Genomic DNA, 26,633 nt, shown 5'->3' with positions numbered 1-26,633 from the left:
AAGCGAGTAGTTGTAGCGCTTTTGAAGCTCTAGGGCCGTCTCCAAAGTTCCCTATTTAGCTCCTCGGACCAATTGGGTCCTTGCTCCACCCTCGACCTCTCCCTTGCACGCCTCCCGCGTGGTTCGGCCTTCACCTTTAGAGCTGCGGCGCGAGCGGACGCCGGTCGCGTTCCTTCGTCCACGCTCGCCGGGCTACTCCCCCTCGCGCGTGCTCTTGGTACGGCCCGAGCCGCCTCCTCCCCTCGCTGGGGTGGCTCCCCCCCATCTCGGGACGGCGGCTATCGGTGCCGCCCTGGAGAACCAGGTCATCGGCCGATTCCCGTGAAAACAAAACAGTCGGCGATACTGCCGCGCGTATCCGAACGCGGCGAGCGGGGACCAGAGGCGCGGGGTCGGGTGGGACAGCAAACCGGAGCGCCTGCGACGCGTCTGAGGCCGTGCGCCATGGGGCAGGCAGGCACGGGCTGTGCGGGGTTTCCCCGGCGTCGGGGCTAGCGTGCCCGCTGCTTCAGCAGCCCGCGCCGCCCGCCTGGGGGACAAGGAGGAGGAGGAGGACGCGGCCTCGGCCGGGCCCGGGCCGAACGGCTGCGGACACCCGGGCGCCGGGACGCCGAGCGCCGCCTCCGAAATGGATCAGTGCGTGACGGTGGAGCGCGAGCTGGAGAAGGTGCTGCACAAGTTCTCAGGCTATGGGCAGCTGTGCGAGCGCGGCCTGGAGGAGCTCATTGACTACACTGGCGGCCTCAAGCACGAGATCCTGCAGAGCCACGGTAAGGCGGCCGGGGTGGACGCGCGGGGCCGGGCCCACCCGCCCGCGCTCCTCAGGCCAGGGCGGGCCGGGAAGGGTCCCCTCGGAGTGCCGTTTCTTGCCCCTGCCTCCCTGCTAGGTGCGGAGACCATCAGACCCCTGTGAATTTTCTTCCTCATCTCATCTGATTAGCCTCCAACCCGTCGGACCTCGTTATGACTTAAGAGTGAACGCGAACCCACCCTGAAACCTGTCCCGGAGCCTCGTGTTCCAGCCCTGTAAAGCGTGAGGGGGGTCGGTCCACCGCACCTGCACACTGCCGCCCTCTCGGCTGGGTGCCCCTTGCCCCGCCTGCGGGCCGTCTCTCGTCGTCCCTGCGAATTGCGCTGGACCCGAGGGGCACCCCTGCTCCAAATCCTTGACTGGGGACTCACTTTTCCTTTTCTTGCCCCCCCCCTTTTTTTTTAAACTAGAAAGGCGAGTGTTATTCTTAGCTGTGGGTTAACCGAGCAGTGCTTTCTGCAACTTCAGAATTTGTTGTGTGGAAGCGGCTCTCGAACTCCGCTGCAGTGCTGACAAGATTCCGAGGGAATTAGCTGAATCAAACGGGTCAGTTCTCCTAGTGTTGCCTCTGATGAGGCTGGGGAAGAACAGGCAATAATTCTTCTTGAAGCAAATTGTGGAACAGGTTTTTAGTACTTGGCCTTCATTGATCAAGTTTTTACTTGTTTTCCTTTTAGAAAGCAGACTTTTTACTTAGGTTTTTTCAGTATTGCCCTAGGCCCTGGAGGCAGTTTGCCAAAGGTAACTTGTGGTAGCTGGTTGGGAAGGTTTTTTTTTTTTTTTTTTTTTAAAGTAACATTAAAGATCTGCTGTCCTTATATTAACGTAGTCTCAGTGATGGACGATTCCTTCTGATGAAGAAGTAAAAGTCTTTATTGAATAGGTTTATTCAGGAGTTTGGGAGGGGGCCTCTTCAACTCCTAGGCTGAACTGAAGTTTGTGTGAGAAGTTTTGGGAGCCGGGGTGAAATGCAGATACTTGTGGCAGGTGAGATGAGGGCAGTGGCGCTAGTGGAGCTTCTCTAACGCTTCCCCTCCTCTCCTTCATCCCTCTACACCGTCCTTTCCTAGTTGGCTTTCAGTTGAGAGAGTTAGTCCCTGCGGTCGCTTTTGAACTCCGGGGAAGAAGCAAACCTGCAACCATAGTGAGGGTAGGAATTAATATGTTAATATGGAGAAATGAGCAGACCTAGATGGTTGCCAGTGAAGGGGAGTGGAGGTGGAGTGGGCTGGGAATCCTGGGAAGGCTCTGGTGAATGTGGTTTTGGACATGAGAGATACAGCGAAAGCAAAGGGCTAATGAAGGTAGAGTCAAGGGCTTAATGTTTACTGGTGGCTGAAGATACATAGATGGTGTTGGTCTGGAAACAATACCAACATTCAACTTAATTTTCCGGGAGTTCAAAGATTTTACTGAACCCTGATTCTTATCCTTAATCATTTTTATTAATCTTGGTTATCTTAATTTCCCCATCTCTCAGGGAACAGGAGAGCACTGCTGTCATTTAGTTGCACCAGCCTTTTAATGAGATTCCCTGTAAGCGTGAAGTTTGGTCTCATTTAATAAAGATTCAGCAAGGTTGATGCTCTTTGATCATTCCCAGTGTGCCCTTGATCTAATTTGGATAATGCACTGGTGCTTCTCAGACTTTACTCGCACATGGGCACTCTTTATTTTTCAGATGGATGCACGATTTAACTTAAGTAGACTTGTTGTCATTCTAGGCAATGATATTTCTGAAGTCATAGATTTAGTGTGTTTAGTGTGATAAACTACATATTAACAATACATTCATAAGTACTCAAATATTTCACATGGGTAAAAAAGCACCATTCACATCAGTGGTATGGTAACCACACTTTGGACAACTGTTAACAGATAAATAGTATGGCTAAATTTTGGTGATTTGACTTGTGATTATTTATGGTTTTTAGCATGGTTTTCTTTTTAAAGATTATATATTTTTAGAGAGGGGAAAGGGAGGGAGAAAGGGAGAGAAACATCTGTCTTTTGCTCTCTGATGGGTGCCCCCAACAGGGGACAACCTACAGTCCAGGCATGGGCCCTGACCAGGGATGGAAACCAGCAACCTTTTGATCCACACTGGTCAGGGTAGTATTTTTTCCTATTTGTAGATTTATTTATATACTGTATTTCCATTCGTGGTGGAAGGGACACCAGAAGAGTTATATACCTTGTATTGCTGATACTCTAAATTCCCATTTAATGAAAGAAAAGTAGCCAAACAATTGAATGTTTTATGCCCTGTTGAAAGTATACTTGGGAAAATTACAATTTTTGTAAGAGTAAAGGGTGTGCGGTATTTTTTATTATTAGTTTTAGGCTATTAAGAGGAGTTCCAATGTCGTCTCTGAAGGTGATTCTCAAGGAAATTTCTAAATTTAAGTTTTATTTATTTGGAATAGATAATACACTCAAGTGGTATAAACGCATGCGAAAAATGTTTTTAAAAAATCGTTCTTCCTCTCTTTCTAATTCCTGGAACACTTAATTGGCCACCACATAGACACAGGTGTTAATTCTCAGAAAAAATTTTAAGAAAATTCAGGTAAACAATTTGTCACTTTTACTTTGAGGCGTTAGAAATGTAATTCTACTTACTGTGATTTAGGCTTAGTATTATCTCAGTTTGCAAGTTGATAGAAACAACTTTATTTGTGGGAAGTGTCTAAAACTCCTTTCTTTGTATGGTGTGTGGTCTGTCTCCTGGTAGTAAATCATTTAGACCATAATCTTCTTCCTCTTCCTCCTCTTGTCTTCCCTTCTCTTCCTTTCTCTTTTTCTTTTTATATTTATATTTGAGGGTTGTAAGCAGACAGTTTAGCAGGAGAGGAAAAAACAAATTTGGCAGTCATATTTTTAATTTCTGTGATTTGTCTTGCATCAGTGGACAGAAACCAGAGGTCCAGTGTCACATGTTAGGTGTAACTTTACATTCTAGAACTTGTGTTATTATATACACATGTATTGAAAAGTGTGCTTGTATATAAATTCTTTGTGGTTTTCAGAGGCTGCCAGTGTTGAATGAGTTTAAAAGGATCAGGGTTTGGGGGACAAGGGACTTGTTTATTCAGCCTTGTTCTTTGGTTTATTTGGAGAAGGCTACATAGCCTAATCTCCCATTTGTTAACCCAACTTTTTGCTGAATACTAACAGGACACTGTTATGAGAATAATGACTAAGTTTTGAATTGAATAAAATGTGATATCTAGTTTAACATCTAACCTGGAATGTAGCAAATAAGTAGGTCAGCAAAGTTTGGGTGAGTAACAGTAACCATTGTTCAAATACTCTAGCAGGAGAATAATAGACTAGTAACTAAACTACTTGAGAATAGGTCATTGTTGGTGTTTGTAATGGGTTTAGAAACAGATTTAACTTTGTAAGCCATTCCTTTCCAGGCTCCTTTAGGAGAGGATTCTTTGTTATTTGGCACCTTGTTCATTCAGACTAGTGTATTTCCCAGGATTCTTTAGATTGTAGATTGCAGAATAGTTTTAATTAATAGTGCAACATGGAATTTGTTTAAAATTTTTTCTAAATTTATTGATTTGTTTTTTGTTTTTTTCTGAGAGGAAGGAAGAGAGATTTGCTGGTCCACTTTTTTATGCATTCATTGGTTTATTCTTACTGGGGATGGACCATTTTGCTTTCCACTTAATTCCAAATTTAAGCTCTGTGTCCATTTTATGAAATTGGAGGTAACTGTTAGTAACTCAAAAGAACTCAAATGCAATATATGTAATATTTATAAACATATATCTAAAATATTTTTTGTCTCCATGATATTCATAAACCCACAACCTTGGCGTTTAGGGACAATGCTCTAACCAGCTGAGCTAGGGCAAAATGGAATATTGTTGACTCATAACTAAATAGGCTGAGGTTAAGCCAGGCTGGCTTCAGGGGCACAAAGGATGTCGTAAAGACTAGTCTTGTGTTTTCTTCCTTTCAGCTGTGCCTTCCATGTTTGGCTTTATTCTCAAAGGCTCTTCATGTGAAGGTAAAGATGTCCAGTGGAGCTCATGTGTTCCTTTACTGCTAGGGACCCTGAAGACAGAAACACGCCTTTTGTCTGCATTCCTAACAAAATTACCAGGAAATATCCTTCTTGTCTTGGTTTAAGTCATATAAACCTCTCCCAGAATCAGTAACTGGGGCTAGGGCATGGAGTCCACTGGTCACCTTGGTCTGTGCTTACCCTGTGTGTCAGTAGATGTATGATCATATGGTCCACTGTTGGTCACCTAGAGAAGAGAGTTCTGGAAAAGAAAACTTGCACCCAGGACAAAAGTGATAGATGTCTACTGTAGATATATACAGGGGTGGGTGTACGGTTCTTCATATGGAAAATAATACAATAATAAATAGCACAATAATAAACTGTTTCCCTACTCACAACTGTAAACCTACTGTTGCCCACCCCTGTATTATCATTGTACATCATACAACTTACATCAATAGCAAATGTTCTTTGAGATGTTTTCTTGACTAGCCCAACCTTTATTTTTCGTCGTTTACCTTGCCTCTTCACACTAATGTTTGTATAATTCACATATTGAATTGTTAGTATAACTTAATCTGTTAGGCTAGAAAGAACAACTTGATTCATATTACCTTTGGGAACTACTTGAAATTGCTTTAATGCTTGACATAATAAAATTATTTTCCTAAGTTTATTTTATCTTTTAAATAGTTTCCAACGCCAGGTAATAACAGGGAGATACTTGCCAGTGCTTCTGTGATACTGTCATACTACAGTCAACAGACAACTTTCCATTGTTTTCATGTTTTAGCCTGTTATTAGGATGGTGAAATGGTGTTTTAGCAAACTATTCACTTGGGGTATTATATTAAAACTGACTTGCTTTTATTTGGGACCCTGGTTTTTTATCTGTAAAATATTTTAAAGTAACCCCAAAATGCAGTTTAGGGAAGAATTGTGGAGGGCCCTGGCCTTGAGCCCCATGGCACTCCATGGAACTCCCCAAAGCTGGCAGATTCCAGGGAGGTGATCTCTGACTGGGCGGGGTTTTTTGTTTGCTTGTTTGTTGTTTTTCTGAAAGCTCCAAGAGTTTGTAGAAGAGTGGCAGAAACTCTGGCCTTCCTTTTAGGTTAGGTGCTAGTCTAATGCATCAAAGAATAGGTACTAGAATTTCTGGTAGAACTTGAGACTTTTAGAAATATGCTTTTACTTTATTTGGGTTTGGTGATTACTTGGCTGAGGTAGCTCATAAGAAACATAAAACTTTAATAGGCCACAGTTTAGTTTGCCACTTGCAGTATGAAGTCTTATATTATTTTTTAAAACCAACCTTACCTTTTCAAGTTTTTCTATTTTAATATTTTGTAAGCATATCCATGTTCACTTTGTCAACGACTTCTATAGAATCAATCTCAGACCCTTTTATCCTTGATCTCATTTTACTCCCATCTTACACTTAATCTGTTTTGAGCTTATTCTGTACTTTGAACACTGCTGACACAGGCCTTCAGTACTCAGTGAATGTTCATTGACTCTAAACGTCTTGGCTCTCCCTTCCTTTTGACTTTAGTGTTCTTTCCCCCTGTTTTTTCATTGTATTTGGTTTTATTTTGTTTAATTTTCTTTTTTATAAGAGTGTGATAGATTCTTTTTCCCCTTAGGGCCTTCTTAGTGATACCTAATCTTTGGGCTTTTTCTATTTTAATTTTTTGTTTTAAGGAACTAACCTACAATGGACTCTAGAATATATACTTCTATGTGATGTAAATTTTCTTTTAGGTAGTTAGGATTATGTTTATTAAATGGGCTTCTTTGTATTAATCTGCATCAAAACTGTGTACCATTTTGCTTTCCACTTATTTCCAAATTTAAGCTCTTTGTCCATTTTATGAAATTGGACATAACTTTTAATAACTAAAAAGAGCTCAAATGCAATCTATGTAATATTTATAAACTTATATATTTAAAATAGTTTTTTGCCTTCATGATATTCCTAACAATGTAAGTCAGGTATTAGTGACTCCTGGGGAATCCTGCTATTTATTTTTACCAAAATATTGTTGTCCTAGGTGGTGAGGTTTTCAGCCTTTATGGAAATCTGAATCATTATAATGAATTAATCATTATAGCACTACCTTTCTGTGTTGCGCCTCCCCATTTTTTATAGAGTGTGCTTAATTACGGTGGGTCTCATCTCGCTCATGTGTTTGACTCTTAGGCAGCATGCACTTCATGGTGTAATTGACACCTCTGAATTGCCTTTTATAGACCAAAGTAGGACTTATGATTATCTCCCAATGAGAAGACATATCAAGCTACAGGATTGTAATGCTGCCTATCAACCAGCTGTTTAGTTTTAGCAACATTGTCTTTCCTTAACAATGTATGTACAATTATTTGAGGTTCCCCCGCCCCCACACTGTGTCATAAAAACAAGTATCAAACAAAATTGAAAATGCAAATACTAAGTAAGGATGAGAAACATAGTTTTCAATCTTAATGACTTCTTTGTCTTGATTGTATTAGATGGCCCAAAATAATGAGTAAATCTTGTTGCATAGTTGGATGTGTGATTGTCTTAAGCTATATGATTAGTAATGTAGGAGAATAATTAAACAGATATATGGAGAAAATGCTAAACTGTACTGAAGGTTATTTGTAAAACCAGTGTGTAAGTAGGAATTTTATGAGTTTTCACTTTGTGAGAACCAGATACTCCTTTTAACTTGTACATTTGTTCTACCCTCCTACATTCTGACTTGGAATACTCTTTCATTGGAACACATTATGGATTAAAGTTGAGATGAATTTCATTTCTTTGACAAACCTTAGGATAATTTTCTTCTCTTTTTAAAAAAGATTTTATTTATCTATTTTTTGAGAGGGGAAGAGAGGGAGAAAGGAGAGAAATATCATTATGTGGTTGTCTCTCAAGCACCCCCTGCTGAGGACCTGCCACCACCCAGGCATGTGTCCTAGACTGGGAATCAAACTGGCAACCCTTTGGTTCGCAGTCTGGTGTTCAGCCCACTGAGCCACACCAGCCAGGGCAAGATAACTTTCTTTTACAATCAAGGAAACCGTCTCAAAGCACAAGCCCTTGAATACTTATGCTAAGTCTTTACCTATATGTTTAAAGTTGTTTTTTTCTTCTTTTTGGGAGGTCATTATTTGCAAGAGAGAATACACTTATAACTGGGGTTGGCTCTGTTTTGTGGATGTGTTTTATTTGAAAATTGGTGTGTGTATATTGAAAATGCATTTTACTAAGTGAAAGAACCCAGTCTGAAAAGGCTGTGTACTGTATAGTTCCATTTATTTGACATTCTGAGAAAGGCAGAATTATGGAGACAATAAAAAGCTCAGCGGTTGTCAGGGATAGTGTGATTGGGAGAGATGAATAGGTAGCCCACAGAGGATTTTTTAGGGCCATGAAAGTGCTCTGTCTGTACATTTGTCAAAATCCATAGAATGTGCAACACCAAGAGTGAGCACTAAGATGAATTATGGACATTGGGTGAGTATGATGTGCCATGTAGGTTTGTCCTTGGCACAAAATAACAAAAAATGTTGGCAATGAGGAAGCTATGCATGTGTGGATGTGTTGGGGCAAGGTGTGTATGGGAAATCTCTGTACCTCACTCACAATTTTGTTGCAAACCTAAAACTGCTCTGAAATATATATGTGTATATATATATATTTAAAAAATACTTAATGTTGACTATAAATGATGAGCACTGCCTCAGAACTCTATCTTTCATTATTATGTTGGGGCTGGAGTCCGGGGGGTGGGGTGGGGTTATTGCATTCAGAAACATAGATGACACAGGACTTCATCTTGGGTAAAAAGTGACTCCCACTGTGGTCACCCTGGATTCCAGTGTTCACCTTCCAATCTCCTTTAGTTGTGGTAAAGATGGCTGTCACAGTGATTCCCCACAGCTTTACTCTAGAAACTGAATCCAGTTAGATTTCTTTCTCAGAAAGGTTTTCCTAGAAGCAGGTTTTGTTTTCAGATAGAGAAGTTGAAAGAACTTTAGAACTCTCCCTTTAGGACTGAAGTTTGGTTTCACTCAGTTTGGTTACTACAGTGATTTTTCAAACCTATTTTTACCTTTGGCTGCTTTCCACTGAAAATGCATTAGTGGCCTCTTTCTCTCTGAACAGGGCTTTCCCAGGGTTCCATTTCAGATTATTTCATTATACTTTTCTTGTGCTTCCAAATAATTTGTAGGAATTATTTTTCCTTGGGGCATACTGAGAGCTCTCAGTGCTAATTACTTGACCTTATACTACTAGTATCTGTCATTATAAAAGTATAAGGACTTGTAGATGGTAAAGGAAGAAAAGGTAACAGTAACATCAAAATTCAGATATATAAGTTGTTAAGATTTGAAAACATCTGTGAATTTCAAGGTTGAGGCATGGAAGTTCATTTGGTAAATTCCAAATAATCTCTCTCTTCCAGTTTAGTCTCTGCTTTTTTGTTCTCATATGTTCTTTACTTTGTTGTCTATTGACTGTAGAAACAAAAATGTTTGTATGGATAAGAGTTACGGCTTGCATTTTCAAGTTTTTTTTTTAAAAAATTGAGATACAGTTCACATATAAAATTCACCCTTTCCTTTTATTTTATTTTTTAAAGAGTTTATCCATTTATTTTCAGAGAGAGGGGAAGGAAGGCAGAAAGAGAGGGAGCGAAACATCGGTGTGAGAGAGAAACGCAGGTCTTTTGCCAACCATTACCTCTTGTCCGTCCTCGACCAGGAACCAAACCCTCAACCCAGGCATGTGCCCTGACCAGGAATTGAACTGATTCCCTTTGTGGGACGACACCCCACCAACTGAGCCACAGCAACCAGGGCAAAATTCACCCTTTAAAGTATACAATTAACCAGCTTTTAGTGTATTCAGAGGTGCACAGCCATCACCAGAACATTTTCATTACTCCCAGAAGAAAGCACTTACTCATTAATAGTCACTTACCATTCCCCCTACCCCAGCCCCTGGCAACCATAAATCTACTTCTGTTTGTAGATTTGCCTGTTATGAATATTTCCTATATAGAATCACATAATATGTGGCTTTTTGTGTTTGGCTTACTTCACTTAATATAATGTTTTCAAGGTTTATCTATATTGTATCCAGTATCAGTGCTTTGTTGTTTTTTTAAAAAAAGATTTTATTTATTTTTAAACAGAGGGGAAGGGAGGGAGAAAGAGAGGGAGAGAAACATCAATGTGTGATTGCCTCTCATGCCTCCCCTACTGGGGGCCTGGCCTGCAGCCCAGGCATGTGCCCCGACTGGGAATTGAACCAGCCACCTTTTGCTTCTCAGTTCAGCGCTCAATTCACTGAGTCATACCAGCCAGAGCGTGGTGGTGGTGGTGGTGGTGTTGTTGTTGTTGTTTATGGTTGAATAAAAGTCCATTGTATGGATGTGCCACATTTTGTTTATTCATTAGCCATTTAGATTGTTTTCACTTTTTGGCTGTTTTGAATAATGCTTCATGTACAAGGTTGTGTATGGACATGTGTTTTCAGTTATCTTGGGTATGTACCTAGGAGTGGAATTCCTGCGTCGTATGGTAACACTTTTTTACTTTCTGAGGAACGGTGAAAGTGTTTCTATAGCAGCTGTGTCATTTTACAATCCACCAGCAATGTATGAGGTTCTTAAATTCTCCACATCCTTGCCAGCACTTCTTCTTGTCATCCATCTTTTTCATTATAGTTATCCCAGTGGGTCTGAAGTAGTTTCTCATTGTAGTTTTGATTTGCATTTCCCTATTGACTGATGATGTGGAACATCTTTTCTCTGTGCTTATTGATTATTTGTACAACTTCTTTGGAAAAAATGTCAATTCAGATTCTTTGTTCATTTTTTGTTATTTGTGTTGTTACTTTTGAGTTGAAGGGTAATTTATGTATCCTGGATATTAGGCCCTTATTTTGCAAGTATTTTCTCCTATGCTGTGGGTTGTCTTTTTACTTCATTGGTAGTGTTTGAAACTCAGAAATTTTTAGTTTTGATGAAGTCCAATTTAATTATTTTTTCTTAGGGTGCTTGTGCTTTTGGTATCATATCTTTGTCATCCAAAGTCAAGAATACACCCACTTTCTTCTAAGAATTTGATTCTAGCTTTTCCATTTAAGTCTCTATTCCATTTTGAGTTAATTTTTATATATGTTGTGATTCTTTGCCTGCGGACTTCTAGTTATCCCAGCACCATCTGTTGAATATGGCTTTCTTTTTAACTGTTCTTTCCCTTGCTTTATTTACCATCAGTCCAGATAGTTACCAGTGCCTGCAAATGTGCAAGGCATCTATGATAAGACTGGAGAATACAGTTTACAGGAAGTTTACTTGTAGAGTAAGTTTACAGCTTGTCTTCCCTTAGGACTTACATCTAGTTGAGACTAATGGTAGCATATATGTACGTGAAATTAAGAGGTGTGGTTAAGGCCTGGCTGGTGTGGCTCAGTGGACTGAGTGCCGACCTGCAAACTGAAAGGTCTCTGGTTCAATTCCCAGTCAGGGCATATGCCTGGGTTACAGGCCAGGTTTCTCTTGCACATCGATGTTTCCTCTCCCTCTCTTTCTCCCTCCCTTACCTACTCTCTAAAAATAAATAAATAAAATCTTTTTCTTTTTCTTTTTTTTTTTAAGGTATGATTCAGTGCCAGGGCAGTGGTGGAGAGAAAAGAATTCATTAGGAATTGAGAAGACTGAGTAAGTTTATGGGCAGAGAGGTTACAAGAGGAGATGGAGCCATTGAGGTTAGGGAAGGTTTAGATTAAAAAGACCAGAAATGGTCAGAGCTTCTGAAGCAGTTAAGATTCTTTGGGCCCAAAGTATCAGTAGAATACCTTCTAGATTTTGAAATTTTCCTGCATCACCAAGTCCTCTCTTAGCCTAAATTATATTGTTAGAAGTTGCAAGCACCTGATACATACTTTGTACAATCAGACTTAGGGGTAAGGGCAGTTTCTATTTTAGCCCTCTCCCCTGCCCAGTTGAATTGGATACCTTATTGGTATTATTTTCTGTTTGCTTTTTACTTCTTTTAGTTGTCATTGAGTCAGATTTTCTGTTTCTGACTTCACAGTCCCTGCAGCCTTCTAGATTTCTTTTTTGAAACTTTTTTTGTTTGTTTTTTAGAGAAGAGAAGGGAGGGAGAAAGGGAAAGAAACATCAGCGTGTGGTTGCATCTTGTGCGCCCCCTACTGGGGACCTGGCCTGCAGCCCAGGCATGTGCCCTAAATTGGGAATCGAACCAGCGACCCTTTGATTCACAGGTCCGCGCTCAGTCCATTGAGCCACACCAGCTAGGGCTAGAGAAACTGTTCTTGTCATGGTAACTGGGCATGGTAAGGGGCTTGTTTTATTATCTATTCGGCCATCCTATTTCTTTTTATTGGAGCATCTAATCCATATACTTATAAGTAATTATTGATAGATATGTAGTTATTGCCATTTTATAATTCATATTTTTGATCTTTAATATTTTTTGTTAAAGAAGTCCTTTTTAACATTCGTTATAATACTAGTTTGGTGGTGATGAACTCCTTTAGCTTTTTCTTGTCTGTGAAGCTCTTTTTCTGTCCTTCAGTTCTAAATGATAGTTTTGCTGGGTGGAGTAACCTTGGTTGTTGGTCCTTGCTTTTCATCACTTTGAACATTTTGTGCTGATCCCTTCTGGCCTGCAAAGTTCCTGTTGAGAAATCAGCTGACAGTCTTACGGAAAAGCAGTTAGTTTTATACAAGGGAGCTCCCATAAGACTGTCAGATGATTTCTCAACAGAAAACAACTAACAGCTTCTTTTTTCCCTGCTCCTTCTAAATTCTCTCTTTGTCTTTAACCTTTGGCATTTTAATTATGATATGTCTTGGAGTGGGCTTCTTTGGTTTCATCTTGTTTGGGACTCACTGTACTTTTTGGGCTTGTTTGTCTATTTCCTTCACCTGGTTAGGGAAGTTTCCTGTTGTTATTTCTTCAAATAGGTTTTTAATTCCTTGCAGGGTTTCTCCTCCTTCTGGTACCACAGTGATGTGAATGTTGGTACATTTGATGTTGTCTCAGAGGCCCTTACATCAGTGGTCCCCAACCTCTTTGGCACCAGGGGCCAGTTTCGTGGAAGACAATTTTTCCATAGACTATGTGGTGGTGGGATGGTTTGAGGATGATTCAAGCACATTACATTCAAGCTCACCTCCTGCCGTGTGGTCCGGTTCCTGACAGGCCTGCACCAGTACGGGTCCACAGCACGGAGTTTGGGGACCCCTGCCTTAAACTGTCCTCATTGTTTTAGATTCTTCTTCTCCTTCTTCTTTTCTTCTTCCTCTCTCTTTTTTTTTTTGCTGTTATGATTGCATGACCTGATCTTTCAAGTCTCTGATTCCATCGTTTGTTTCATCTAATCTGTTGATTCCCTTTAATGTATTCTTCATTTCTGAGTGGTTCTTTTTTATGTTTTCTATCTCCATTTTTATGCTTTCCATTGTTGAAGTCCTCACTGAGATCATTGAGCATCTTTATAACCAGTGCTTTGAACTCTGGTAGATTGCTTGTTTGCATTTTGTTTAGTTCTTTTTCCACAGTTTTGTTTTGTTCACTCATTTGGGGCATGTTTCTTTGTCTCCTCATTTGGGTTGCCTCCTTGTTTTTGTTTCTAGCTATTGTATTAAGTGAAGATGCTGTCTCTTGGTCTTGAAAGAGTGGCCCTTGTAGTGCCCAGTAGCACAGCTTCCCCTATCACCTGACCCAGGTGCTCCAGGAATTTCCCTTGTGTGGATTGTGTGTGCACTCCTGTTATAGTTGAGTCTTGACTGCTGTTGGCACCTCAGTGAGGGAATTGAGTCCTTAGGCTGAGTGGCTCTGACTATAGCTGTTGTGCAGGGGCTGACCCTGTGAAGCAGGATTTGTTTTATCAAGCCTCTGACGCCTGCTGAGTCTGCCCTTTGAGTGTGTTGTTTGGGTGTGGTTGGGTGGTAGTCTGGCGTGGTTTGACACCAGCCACCAGGTATGTTGGTTCTGGGCCTTTTGAGAGGTGCAGGCCAAGGTCAGCTGCTTGGGGCTGCCCAGTAATGGGTACAGAGTATGCCAAGGCCAGATGCTGCTTGTTTGAGATCCTCAGAGAGATTTTAGGGAACATCTGCAGCATGAGCCATGATAGGCTGTATGGAAAAGCCACTGGAAGTGGCTTGAGTGGGCCATAAGCTGGGTGGAGCAGTGTCTCTGGGAATCGCCATGGCAAGGTGAAAAGCGCCATGGCAAGGTGAAAAGCGCCATGGCAAGGTGAAAAGCGTTTGCCTGGTTGATGGAAACTCAGATAATGGCATCTGCCTGCTGTCTCTGCCGGGTTAGGGCTCAGCAAAGGAACAGTGGCCTCTGCCAGCATTTCTATTTGGGAGAAAGCTGTCCCTCCAGTTCTTGTCCTTATGTCAGACAATTCAGTTCCACCCTGTTTGTCCCTGGTGCCATTTGAGCTACTGCTGCAGCATTGGAGCTCAGAGTGAGTGATTCTAAGTTTGTCATGGGCCCTTTGAGAGGAATGCCTACAACTCAAAAAGCCCTCCGTCTCACTCAGCCACTATCTCCACTGGTTTTCACAGCCAGAAGTTATAGAGACTTATCTTCCTGGCACTGGAACCCTGGGCTAGGGAGCCTATTGTGGGGCTGGGACCCCTTACTCCTCGGGAGGGACCTCTTTAGCCAAAATATTTCTACATTTTTCACTGCCACACTTGGGTGTTGGACCAGCCAGTTTGGCATCTCTTCCCCTCCTTAACCAGTCTTAACATGGTTTCTTCTTTATGTCCTTAGTTATAGGATTTCTGTTTAGCTAGATTTTAGGCTGCTCTCAATGATTGCTGTTCTGTAGTTCATTTGTAATGTTGGTGTGGTTGTGGGAGGAGGTAAATACAGCATTTACCTACTCTGCCATGTTGAGTGGAAGCCAATAAAAGTGTCTTGTCTTTTAGAGTCTTCTTTCTCTTCCTGGTACACCCTTACAAATGGAGATTAAAAAAAAAAAAATGTAAATTTTCCTTACAAAAGGGTGTAACTTCCACTGTTTTCAGAGCTTCTCCTCTGTCTGCTCTTTCTCAAAGTAATTCTTATGCTAAACAAGCATATTTGGGAATGGCATGTTTTGCCCCCCTTCACCTTTAAGATAACCAGATAGCTAAATTTCCTCACTTCTTTCAAGTCTCTGCTCAATGTCATTTTCTCAGTGAGGTCTGCCATGATCACCCACTTTAAGATTACAGCTGCTTAACCCACAATGACTCCCATCCCTTTTACTCTGTTTCCTTTCTTGCCCCCTGCCCAGTGGCATGTATAATCCTTTGTCATACTATATAATTGACTTATTTTGTGTGTTGTTTATTTTGTTTACCAGAAGGTAAGTGTTGGGGCAGGGATTTTTGGTGGTTTTGTTTTACTGCTGTGCCTATCACATAATGAGTGCTCAGTAAGTATTTGTGGGATGAACGAACATGGTAGGGCTACTCTACTTTTGAGCTTGTTCTTGTTCAAATTCTTGGGCCCCATCTTAGACCTCTTGAATAAGAAACTATGGAAATGAGATCCAACTACTCTGTTTTAACTAGGTCTCCAGGTGATTCTGATGCAAATGAATTAAAGGTTTGTTGTTGTTGTTTAATTAAAGTTTAAGAAACCACTGTTATATAATATTGAGTAGGATTTTAGAAGCCAGGCCCCCTTTTTTTTTTTTAAAACAAGTGGAGCTATGTAGATAGCTGAGGTAATTGACAAATAATAACTGAATTTGTCCTCCCTCCCTCCCTTCCTTCTCTTCTCCTTTCCTGAGGAGGTAACACAGGGAAAGAGAATATAAACTATAGTAAATTTTGGTTCATTGATCATGTGATTCAAGAAGTCCCCATGATGGCATCTTTTGTGTCAATTGATCACTAGGAGAACAAACAGGACTCAGCATGTAGTCACACTCATGGCTAAGATTTATTACAACCAAAGGGGATACAGCAAAATCTGCTCAGGGCAAAGGTTTATAGGGTAAGACCTGGAGGAAACCAGGAGAAATTTCTGAGTCCTCTTCTATTGGAGTCACATAATACACGTTTAATTCCTCCAGCATCAAATCGTAGCCTGTATTAAGTGTTTTCTACTAGGGAAACTCATTAGAGATGTATTCAGGATGTTTTATTGGGAACTGGTCATATGGGCTCCCCCTGCCAGGCATGTACCAAAATTCCAGACTCCCAGTGAAAGCAGGAGTTTAGCATAAACCACATTGTATCAACAATTTAGGCACAGTGAACCATTCTTTTCATTTAGGGCGATGGGGACCCTCCTGAAGTCGAAGTTCCCAGGTGCCAGCCAAGGGTCAGCCTTGCAAGCAGGCCTTTCTAAGGATAGTGGTCTCAGGCCTGTTGTGTTAACTCACTTAGCACATAATGATATCCAAAGAAGTTTATTGTTTTCTTCCGCTTTTTTATATACTATGTAAAACATTTAGACTAAATAGTCTCTTTTGGGAATTTAGTAACAAGCAAAATGTTTGAGAATGATTTGAACAGTGTAAGCAGATTGAATAAGTGGTTTATTTATTGACACATTTTCTGAAAAATGCCTTGGAAAGTATTATTTATAGCCTGTGCTGATTTTAGTAATTATGAAAGTGGTTTATTTCATGGTATATTTTCTTATTTATTCCACAAATAAAAAATACAATATTAAGGTAACTTTCTTAATTTTCACTTGAAAAATAATATCATGAATGTGGCCCTCTGCTTCAAAGCAGACATTGATTTTTTTCACTTTCCTTCCATCTTTCAGTGTTCCAAAGGGCCTATTTGAAATGTGCCATCTTTGGACTTGCTTTTGTATAACCAATCTTTCTCTCTCTCTTTTTTTTATAGGCCAGGATGCTGAGTTGTCCGGGACACTTTCACTTGTTTTAACACAGTGCTGTAAAAGAATAAAGGATACTGTTCAAAAATTGGCCTCAGATCACAAAGACATCCACAGCAGTGTTTCTCGGGTTGGAAAAGCCATTGATAAGGTATGGTGTTGAAGGAAGTGTTTGGTGTTTTTAAGCATCATCCCTCATCCCCTGTCAATGCTTTAATAACATTAGATTTTGCAAATTATGCTATTCCTTTCATTTCTACTTTTAATAACTTTTACAGATCTGGGCCTTTTTTTTTTTTTTTTTTTTTTAAACTATGTTATTCTTCAAGTTCTCTGTTGCTGTTATTTAAAAATCAAAAATAAAAACTAACCAAAAAAAAACCTCTCTTTTTACAGCCTTGTTATTTATCCACTTGCTTGTATGAATACAGTTCTTGTGTCATGATGAGTAAATTCCCAAAGAAATTTTAGCCTACTATGAAGGAGTTTGTTTGTTTACAGAAGTACCTTTTCTCACTTCCCTGAATTTTCCTGGCTGTGACTCTGTGTTATGGAATGATTAAATAAATATGCTTGCATTTGTCTCCCGTGTATCATCTTAATTCCTGTTGTCTTCCTGTATGCATGCTAGTTGCTTTTCTCCAGTGTTGCTTTGTGTGGGTGGGTTTGTTGCTAGCCAGCAAGGCTGGTCACTGGTGTTGGGTGATTTTTCTTACATCTCTTGAATTTTGATGTTATAAGCAGTTGTCGTTTTTGATGTTTTGAAGCAGTTGTCATTTTTAGCACTGGGCCAGTGCTAAAGTTCATAGCCCTGGTAGGGCCTAAGAGAAGTGGCCCAAGGTATGATTATTATGACCACTTCAGCCACTGGGGAATTTGTGGCTGGTTCTGGACACTTTTGTTCACACACTGTAAAATCCAGGGAGAGTAGGAAGAACTTTTGGGGAGAGCTCTTTGTAGCAAAGGCATCTCCTAACCAGTTGATTAGTTTGTACACACAGGAACAATAACTGTAATATAGATAGAAACTCATGGAATCCAGAGAGTGGCTCTAACTCATGGGTAAACCTATTAGAAACTATCCAATGGAACAGTAGTGTCAAAAGGCTGAACTTGAGGCAGCCTAAGTCAGAACTATATGCTCCTAAGATGCCATTAATTGGTAGGTGTGGTGTGTCAGGACAGTTAAGTGGCAGGGGCTCTGGGAACTGTTTGGGTATCTGTGGCTTACAAAAGTGTTAGTGACCTTCCAGAGAGCTTTGATCACTTCCATAGTGCTAAGGGCTTCGATTCAGCAAAAGAGACCAGAGTACTGGTGGTGGTGGTAGCAGCCCCATTTCCAGATCAGTGGTGGCCTTTGCCAGGAAAGGCTGGAAAGGCAGTGAACATCTAATACAATTCTGAGGTTGCGATGCCTGTTTGGTAACTCTGAGGGCGTGAACCCAGCTTGGGAAGAGGCTTTGGCATCAGACCTTTTGGGACTATGACACTGCAAGTCTTCAGTTGTTACCTGAAGTGATTATTGCTGTATACTAGCGTAGGGACATGTTGGAATGGTGGTGAGTCACTTCAGAGATGATCTTTAATTACTGTGGGTGAGAAAAACCCTCAGTTGCTCTAGGGTGAAGTAACTACTGATGGTGTTTTGGAAGCATCAGATTTCAGTGGCTGACAGTGACCAAGGTGTTCTAGTGATTTTGATGGTTCAAACCCCAGAAGGTTCCTGGAGGGATTTGCTTGACCTCCAGGCTGCCTGCAGTTATAACAGAGGGTGGGACAGCAGGACTGGAAGATGCCATGACAGTGAGAAGAGCTGAAGCCAGTCAGAAAAAGTCTCTGAGAAGTCCCAAATTCTGGGAATAGGTGGAGACAGTCTCAGCAACCATACTTCAAGTGTGTGGACTCCTGGCCATCAGGATCCACCAGAAACATTTGGGCAAATAATTCACCAGCTTTGCATTCTATCACTGGTTTTCCCGTTTCGTAGTCTGTTGTCCAATCATAATTATCATCACGATCCTCTTTTACTCTTCTCCCCCTGGCTGCTGGTAACATGCTAAGCATGCCTTTGACCTGATCTAGGAAGTTTTTTGTTTTTTTTTAATGCAGATTGATTTTATTTATTCTTTTAAGTGTCAAAATCCATTATAGAATATTAAGAAATTTAAATCCATTATGAATTCTCAGCAGTTAAAACAACGTGACACCAGCACAGAAATAATCACCTAGATCAGTGAAATAAAATGAACATTCTAGAGACAAATGTATATATCTAACAATGTAATATATGATTCAATTGATACTTCAAAACAATGGGGAAAATAAGACTTATTCAATAAATAAGGTGCATGGACCACTATTACTTGAAATAAAACAGACATAGATCCCTACTTCACACGTTAGACAAAAAATAATCAGGTGAATTAAAAATCAATATGTAAAATCTCCAGAGTTTTCGGAGAAAATGCAAAATAATATTTTCCTTACCCCGAAGTAAAATATTCAAACCCAGAAGCTATAAAGTAAAATATTGACAATATGACTGTATTAAACATTTAAGACTATACAGTGATATACATATAAAAAATGTTAAAGGACAAGTAATAGACTAGGAAAGTATTTGCAACATCTAAAAAAGGGTTAATGGTTTTTGGGTTTTTGGGGGGGGCAAAAATTCTACAAACATGTAATCAAAAAGTGGATGAAGAATAGCAAAAAGTCATTTAAAGCTTTTTTCAAAATAATAGCAATAGGCAAGAAATATACCAAAACAGGTTTAGTTTCAACAAATAATAAAGTAACAATTAAAATAACACATGATTGTCACAATCAGATTAATAAGTCTTACAAATATTGGTAATACCAAGAATTGGTGACTGCGAAAGGAACTGAATATTCATAGACTCCTCTTCTTCATCTCCTTAAAGCAGTCCCTTTGCATATCTTGCAGTGCTGGTTTGGTGGAGGTGTATTCTTTCGGCCTCCTTTTGTCTGGGAAACTCCTTACTTCGCCTTCCATTTTAATTGAGAGCCTTGCTGGGTAGAGCAGTCTTGGTTGCAGGCCTTTGCTCTTCAGGACCTGGAATATTTCTTGCCATTCCCTCTGGCATGTAGTGTTTCTGTTGAGAAGTCAGCTGCTGGCCGTACCAGGGCTCCCTTATATGGTACTACCTGTTTATCCCTTGCTTCCTTTAGGGTTCTCTGCTGGTCTTTGATGTTTGCCATTTTCATGATGATGTGTCTTGGAGTGGGCCTCATTGGGTTCCTCTTGAATGGGACCCTCTGTGCTTCCTGGACTTGCGTGACTTTTTCTCTCCTCAGATGAGGGACGTTTTCCATCATCACTTTTTCAAACAGGTTCTCTATCCCTTCCTCATCCTCTTCTCCTTCTAGTATCCCTATTAATACGGATATTATTACGTTTCAGGTTGTCCTGCATTCCCGTCAACGGCTCTTCATTCTTTCTGAGTCTTTTTTCATTTTCTTGCTCTTTCTGGGAGCTTTTTCTGTCTTGTCCTCCAGCTCGCTGATTCGATCCTCAGCTTCACCTAGCCTGCTTTTGATTCCTTCTACTGTGTTCTTCAGTTCAGAAATCGTATCCTTCATTTCCTCTTGTCTCTTATTGATAGTTTCTGTGTCCTTTTTCATGCTGGTAGAGTTTGCAGTAAGTTCCTCGTGGTTTCCCTGTAGTTTTCTGTAGTTCTCCCTGAGCTCATTGAGCTCATTGAGCTTCCTTAGAACCGTTGTTTGGAACTCAGTATCTGATAGTTTACTTGCCTGTCTTTCATTTAGTTCTGTTTCTGGGGATTCCTCCTTTCCCTTTGACCGAGGGGTTGGTTCTTTGCCTTCCCATTATTTGTGAGACTCTTCTTTTTTGCATCTGCTTCTTAAATTGACCTGCCTTGATTTCCTGACTTTGCGGTGTGAACTTCCATGGTAGGAGAGCACTGTTTTTTCTTTCTGGATCTGCCTCTGACGATGTCAGATGTTAATCTCTGACCTTAGGCAGTCTGTTTGAGACTTCCAGGAATCTACTGTGATCTAGCAAGTCTTTAGAAATATTCATAAGGGTTGTGAGATATTTTTGGCTAATCTTTGAGACAGAGCATTTAAATCCATTTGATGCTACTAATGGCAGTACCTGTTTGCGAATGGATACTGAGGGAACACATATTGAATAATCTAAATTCTGGCTTTTTGGGTGGGATGTGTTTAAGGGGAATATTCCTAATTACATATTTTAATTTACCTATTTCTCTTTTGAAGACTTTTTTTTTCATGTACTTGGGAATTAAGGACTTTTCCAAGTAATTTTTTTGGTGATTTTATGTCTTGTGAAAGCAGTTTAAATTCTAGGTGACCTAGATTCTTCTGATCCATCATATGAAACTGTGTTCCTACGTTGATACTGATAAGTATTTGTTGAGTCGTAGTCCTAGGGCACAGAAAAAACCCTGGATCTTTCAGCCTAGTTCTCAAACATCTTTTAGTGCATTCTCTCCCAATGTTAAAAAATTTTTATTTATTCATTTTGGAGAGAGAGGAGGGGGGAGAGAGAGAAACAGTTTTTTGTTCTACTTATTTATGCATTCATTGGTTGATTGTTGTATGTGTTGACTGGGGACTCAAACCCTTAACCTTGGTGTATTGGGACAAAGCTCAAACCAACTGTGCTAAGCCAGGGCCGGTTCCACTTTTTTTGTTGTTGATGTTGTTGGCATATACTTGCCTTAGCTGTAGAGGAAGCTGTTACTCCACCAGAACTGCCTAGACATTGTTCACGAGCCTCTCACATATGTGAGGAATTCTGGGTAGGCTGTTGTCATATGAGGCTCCATTGACTTTTAAAGTTGTTTTCTTTTAAAATTTTGAACAGGTAAATTTGTACAAGTTTCTAGGGCCACCTGCTGTAAAGGCTTGGTAGACGCCTATGGGGATTGGTGGTAAACAAATAGGATGGATCTGAACCAGTTGTGGCACAAGCCTTTAATTTTTTAAAAATTCTCCCCCAAGGACATCCCCGCCCCCCCCCCCCCCCCGCCATTGCTCTTAGGGAGAGAGGAAGGGAGAGAGAGAGAAAGATTGATGTGGGAGAGAAATGTCGATTAGATCCATCCTGTGTGTATGTTCCTGGACAGAGGATCAAACCCACAACCTTTCAGTTACAGGATGATGCTCCAACCAGCTGAGCCACACAGGCCAGGGTGTGGCACAAACCTCTAAATACTACAGCAGACCGACTTGGGTAATAACTGGAATGCTGTCCAGCATCCTGTGAACACATATTGTGGACATTGTTCCCATCCTCACAGGAGGACAGTCAGAGACATTGGGACTCCCCTGTGAGCTGGCATTCTGAGTAAGGAATTGCAGTAAATTTCTGGCACACTAAATGATTTTTGTTCCTTTGAGTGTTTTAATGCTTCTAGAGTGTTAAAATCCTCTAGCTATCAGTTCTCTGAAAATGTAAGCAGAAAACAAGTTTGTGGTATTAGCAAAGGTGTTTTGTGTCTTTTAATTATTGTAAACATAAAATGTGGGCGATTTCTGCTTTTATGTGTTTATTTTCAGATGACCATAGTTTTATGATCACTATTTAAAATACATAATATTAGCTATTGGATTCTATGGCAATTTTTTTTTTTTTTGTAAAAACAATGTGGTGGTCTGTTTTTAATTTTCTCCCCCATTTTAAGAAAATTTAGAACTCTCTCCTATTTAGGGCATTTTATTCAGTGTTTTGTTTATTTTTTGACTTTTTAGTTTACTTCCGAAGGAGGAAAAGTCAATGAAGTGATCACTGCATTGGAGTGGGGCGGGGCTGTGTGTGTGTGTGTGTGTGTGTGTGTGTGTGTGTGTGTGTGTAAATAATGCTAAGATTTTAAGGTATTTAAAATTTGTTGTGGGACTGTTGAAAGTCAAATACATCGTACCTGTTATTTAGAAGATTGTGGTCTAGTATGGTCATGTAAGAGTGCTTTTTGTATATGTAGAAAAATGGGAAAAAATTCTGAGGTAACATAAAATACATTTGCATGGGATGGACTCTGCTTACAATAAAGTAAAAGGAAGAACATTGTGCTATTGAATAAGGTTTGTGGAATAGGTGACTTAAATTTGAATTCGAAGAATGGGTGAAATTTAGAGCAGGAGGACAGTGAGTGGTAGTTTTCTGTGGGGCCAGGAAAGGTGCTGAACAAGTGAGAATATGCTTGAATCCTGTTGGAAACTCTCATGGACTTGATTAGAGTAGCTGACCTTGTTGGGAATAGAGCAAGATCAGGTTGGGGGAAGGGAAATGATGGAGGGCCTATGGATTTGATCCAAGGAGTTTAGGAGAAAGGGGAGTGAATGATAAAAGCATTTGAGACTATCACTTATTGAGTGTTTAACCATGCTCAGTATATTTATTTACATATCATCATGCAGGTACATTATTCCCATTTTGCATATGAGGAAACTAAGACTCAGAGATACTGACATACCCCAGGTGTACAACTTGGAAGTGATAAATCAAGAGGTGGAAAAAGATCTCAAGATTCTGTTCTTAAACACTGCTATAATAGGAAATCAGGCCATTGCAGGGCTGGTAATATTGTAAGGGGGAGAATAATGGTTAAAAATACTTTTTAAACCACATTGCTTTAACTGATCTTCTGCCACTAGATGGAGTATCTACACTGGTGAGGCAAATGCTGACTATGCTAAAAAAACAAATGGAGTAATGCTAAAAAAAAAATGAAATATAGAATATTTTTAAATATTTCTGGTGAGCAGTTTGGAACCGCCTTTTATGTAGATATGACTGGGGTATGAGAGGAGAAAAAAGATTCCACAGGGTGATAATGTCTTGAGATTAGCCTTAACTAGTACTTTAGATTGACTGTGGGTGAGGTCGGATGTGCACTAGCTCTAAAGTTCTGTTATTAATGTAATGGGTAAATCCTTATGTAGTTGAGAGATGTTAATGCTGGAAAAAAGGGAATAAAAAGACAGAAAATTCACTCTGTTTACAAAGAATAATTGCTGAGTTCTGAAATAAAGACATGATTTGATATATATTTTGGATGGAATTTTTAGAATTATTTAAAAAGAATAATAAAGTTATAAAGACACAACAGTGATTATTAAAAAGCCAGGGACATTTTCCCTAAAAATAAAACATCAAACTAACTCCCCCTCCTCAGAATTACTAGTGGGTAATCCAAGAAAATATAGTAAACAATATGTCTAAATTTTTGCAAGGTAGTTTATGAAAATCTTATAGTTTTGTGGTCAGGATGGAAGATGTATTTTGTGGGGTTTGAATAGGACCAGTGATATTATAAGTACTCTGTTCACTTTGGCCATAGCGCATGCTCTGAGGATGGGCCTGATTCCCCCAGGTTTGATTCACCCTGGCTTGATTCACCCAGGTTTGGCCACGGTTATTTGTTGCAGGGAGGGTGTCTCAAGGTCCTTCACTAGTGTCTTTCTTATTAGAGCTCTTACAGGAAGAAGGGCTGGGAATCTGTGAGTCTAGGAGTGATAAGTAACCCTCGAAAGAATCTGAGAGACCCAGGTTACCTGGGCCTTTCTTTAAATCCTGCTTGTTTGAGCAAAGGAGATTTCTGTTTGTAGGAACCAAGAGTCCTGACTCCCACAGGCAGCTGGATGCTCTTTGGGTCTCTTTGCTTGTATTGGGCTTCAGTGCCTATGAAACAATATTAGTTTTGCCCCTGCAGTCTCAAGAGCATTCTCAAAAGAGAAAGGAGTTCTGCTTTCTCTGCTGTTTGTCACATTACATAGTTAGCTCTTAAGCTATGGGCCTATATTCATACTATATTTCAACTATGAGCAGAATGAAACATTATTTAGTTGATAATAGTAAGTATTTGTTGAATTATAGTATAGTTCTCAGAGGAAAGCCTGGACCTTTACAATCAGATCTTACATTAGATCTCCTGGATGTGGAGTACCGACCCATTTTTGCCTGAGGTTACAAAATGAAATACCTTGCTTGGATTAGTATCCAAGTCAGGTTGGGTTGAGAGGGGAAAAGGATCTTACAGGTATTAAGCTATGTCAGCTAGTCGAGTTTGTAATTGTATTCAAGTGATTTATGTTTTCTGAAATGAAGATTCTTTTAAATGTAGAATGGAAGATTTGATGGCAAGACATGCCACTCAGATTCAGCTACTGCATTTTTTTTTTTTTTAGATTTTTATTTATTTATTTTTAGACAGAGGGGAAGGGAGGGAGAAAGAGTGGGAGAGAAACATCAATGTGTGGTTGCCCCTTGCGCACCGCCTATTGGGGACCTGGCCCGCACCCCAGGCATGTACCCTGACTGGGAATTGAACCGGTGTACCTTTGGTTCACAGACGGGGACGCAGTCCACTGAGCCACACCAGCCAGGTAGGCTTACTGTAGGATAGGTCCTGGTAGAGTTTTGTGTACATTGTTTAATTTAGTCTTTACCAACACTTTGTAAGGTAGGGATTATTGCCAACAGGCAGAGAGGTGAAAACTAAGTCTTTGATTAGGTAACCTGCCTGAGATCGTAGAACTGGAAAGCAAATGGAAGAGCCAGGATGCAGACTTTGAGGAGCTTTTCTTAAGTGGAATTCCTTGAGGGGATTCCTTGATATTATTTCAGACTGAGTGGAGCTAGAATACAAATTATTTTATTCTCTTTTTTTTGCAGTATACCTCTAAATCTTAAAACAGATTAACCGGATGCTTAGAAGGGAAATTGATTCCTGGTAGGTGCAACAATAGCCCAACAATTTTTCTTCAAAAGTAGATGGGGGAGGTAAAAAAAAAAAATTAACAGCATTAAAGAATTGGCACTTAGGAATTAAAACAAATTCTGCATTTTATCATGTACTGTTAAACTTTGCTCAATAATTTTATAAAATGTATTTCAGAAATGGATTGGTTTTGGATGGTGAACATAGAAAGCCTAAGTTCTAACCAGTTTGTAAGTGTGTTCATGTTATGGTAAAAGTGACAGGATGGTCTGTTTAGATTTCGGTTTCATAAACTTAATACTCCTGTGCCTCAGCTTCCAGATTTTAAAACTTAATACATCCAGAATGTGAATGATGCTAAAAACACATGAGATGACTTATGAATTATTGAGTCTTAGATTTCTCTTCCCAAGGCAGACACACCCTTGAATGTGTGCTTTGCTTTTTTTTTGAGGTTTACGTAGTCCTTTTGTTGTGGGTCAAGCAGATATTAAATAGGAAGACAAGGTGTTTTAACTAATGAGTCTTCCCCTTATACAGTGTGGAAGAGGGCTACACTCACAGTTTTCAGTTTTGAGATGAGGGTAGGATGTTCTTCTGTCTTGCTCCTTCTTCCATCTCTTTTGTGTGTTTTGTTTTTGATTGAATCCTGCCTTCATATTTAAAAACATCTTTCCAGGTCCTCCCTCCCTTCCTTCCTTTCTTCCCTCTTTCCCTTCCTTTTTAAATCCTCACCCAAGGATACGCTTAGTGATTTTAGAGAAAGAAACATCGATGTGAGGGAGAAACATTGATCCATTGCCACCCATACACACTGACTAGGGATTGAACCCTCAACCTTTTGGTGCAGGGCTTTTCTTCTTTTTTCAAAAGGAAAAAGTATAGCAAAACAGAAGTATTAATAATAGATATTTCTCTTCATTAGCCACTTGGTTGGTTTGCAGTGCTGCTGATTTTCTGGGCAGCCTTGCAAACTAGGTTGGTCGCCTAGCAACAGAAGCTGCCACTGATCTTAGCTCTGATCCAATAGTAAGAATGTGCAGTTATAACGAAAGGAGTTCTGCCACTATTCCGTTTCCTCACCTCTTCCTTTTTTTTTTTTTTTAATAATTTTAGCTTTAATATCTACTGTAGGTGAACAGAAAATAACCTATGAGAAAAGTTTACTTATCTACCTCAGTGG

General features: G+C 40.1%; 1 protein-coding gene across 1 annotated transcript in view; it reads left to right on the top strand.

Moving 5' to 3' along the window:
• The first annotated feature begins 280 nt into the window (after positions 1-280).
• The window catches only part of RMND5A (required for meiotic nuclear division 5 homolog A), a 68,968-nt gene continuing 42,615 nt past the window's right edge, over positions 281-26,633 (top strand). The window contains exons 1-2 of the mRNA XM_054575574.1: positions 281-770; positions 16,727-16,869. Of these exons, the coding sequence (XP_054431549.1) occupies positions 629-770; positions 16,727-16,869 (285 nt within the window). The 5' untranslated portion in view covers positions 281-628. The remainder of the gene's footprint in view (positions 771-16,726; positions 16,870-26,633) is intronic.

This window comes from Pteronotus mesoamericanus, unplaced genomic scaffold, assembly GCF_021234165.1.
Source record: "Pteronotus mesoamericanus isolate MK-2021 breed Mesoamerican mustached bat unplaced genomic scaffold, CSHL_Meso_final contig_311, whole genome shotgun sequence".
Lineage (NCBI taxonomy): Eukaryota > Metazoa > Chordata > Mammalia > Chiroptera > Mormoopidae > Pteronotus > Pteronotus mesoamericanus.
This window is presented reverse-complemented; position numbering and strand designations above follow the sequence as displayed.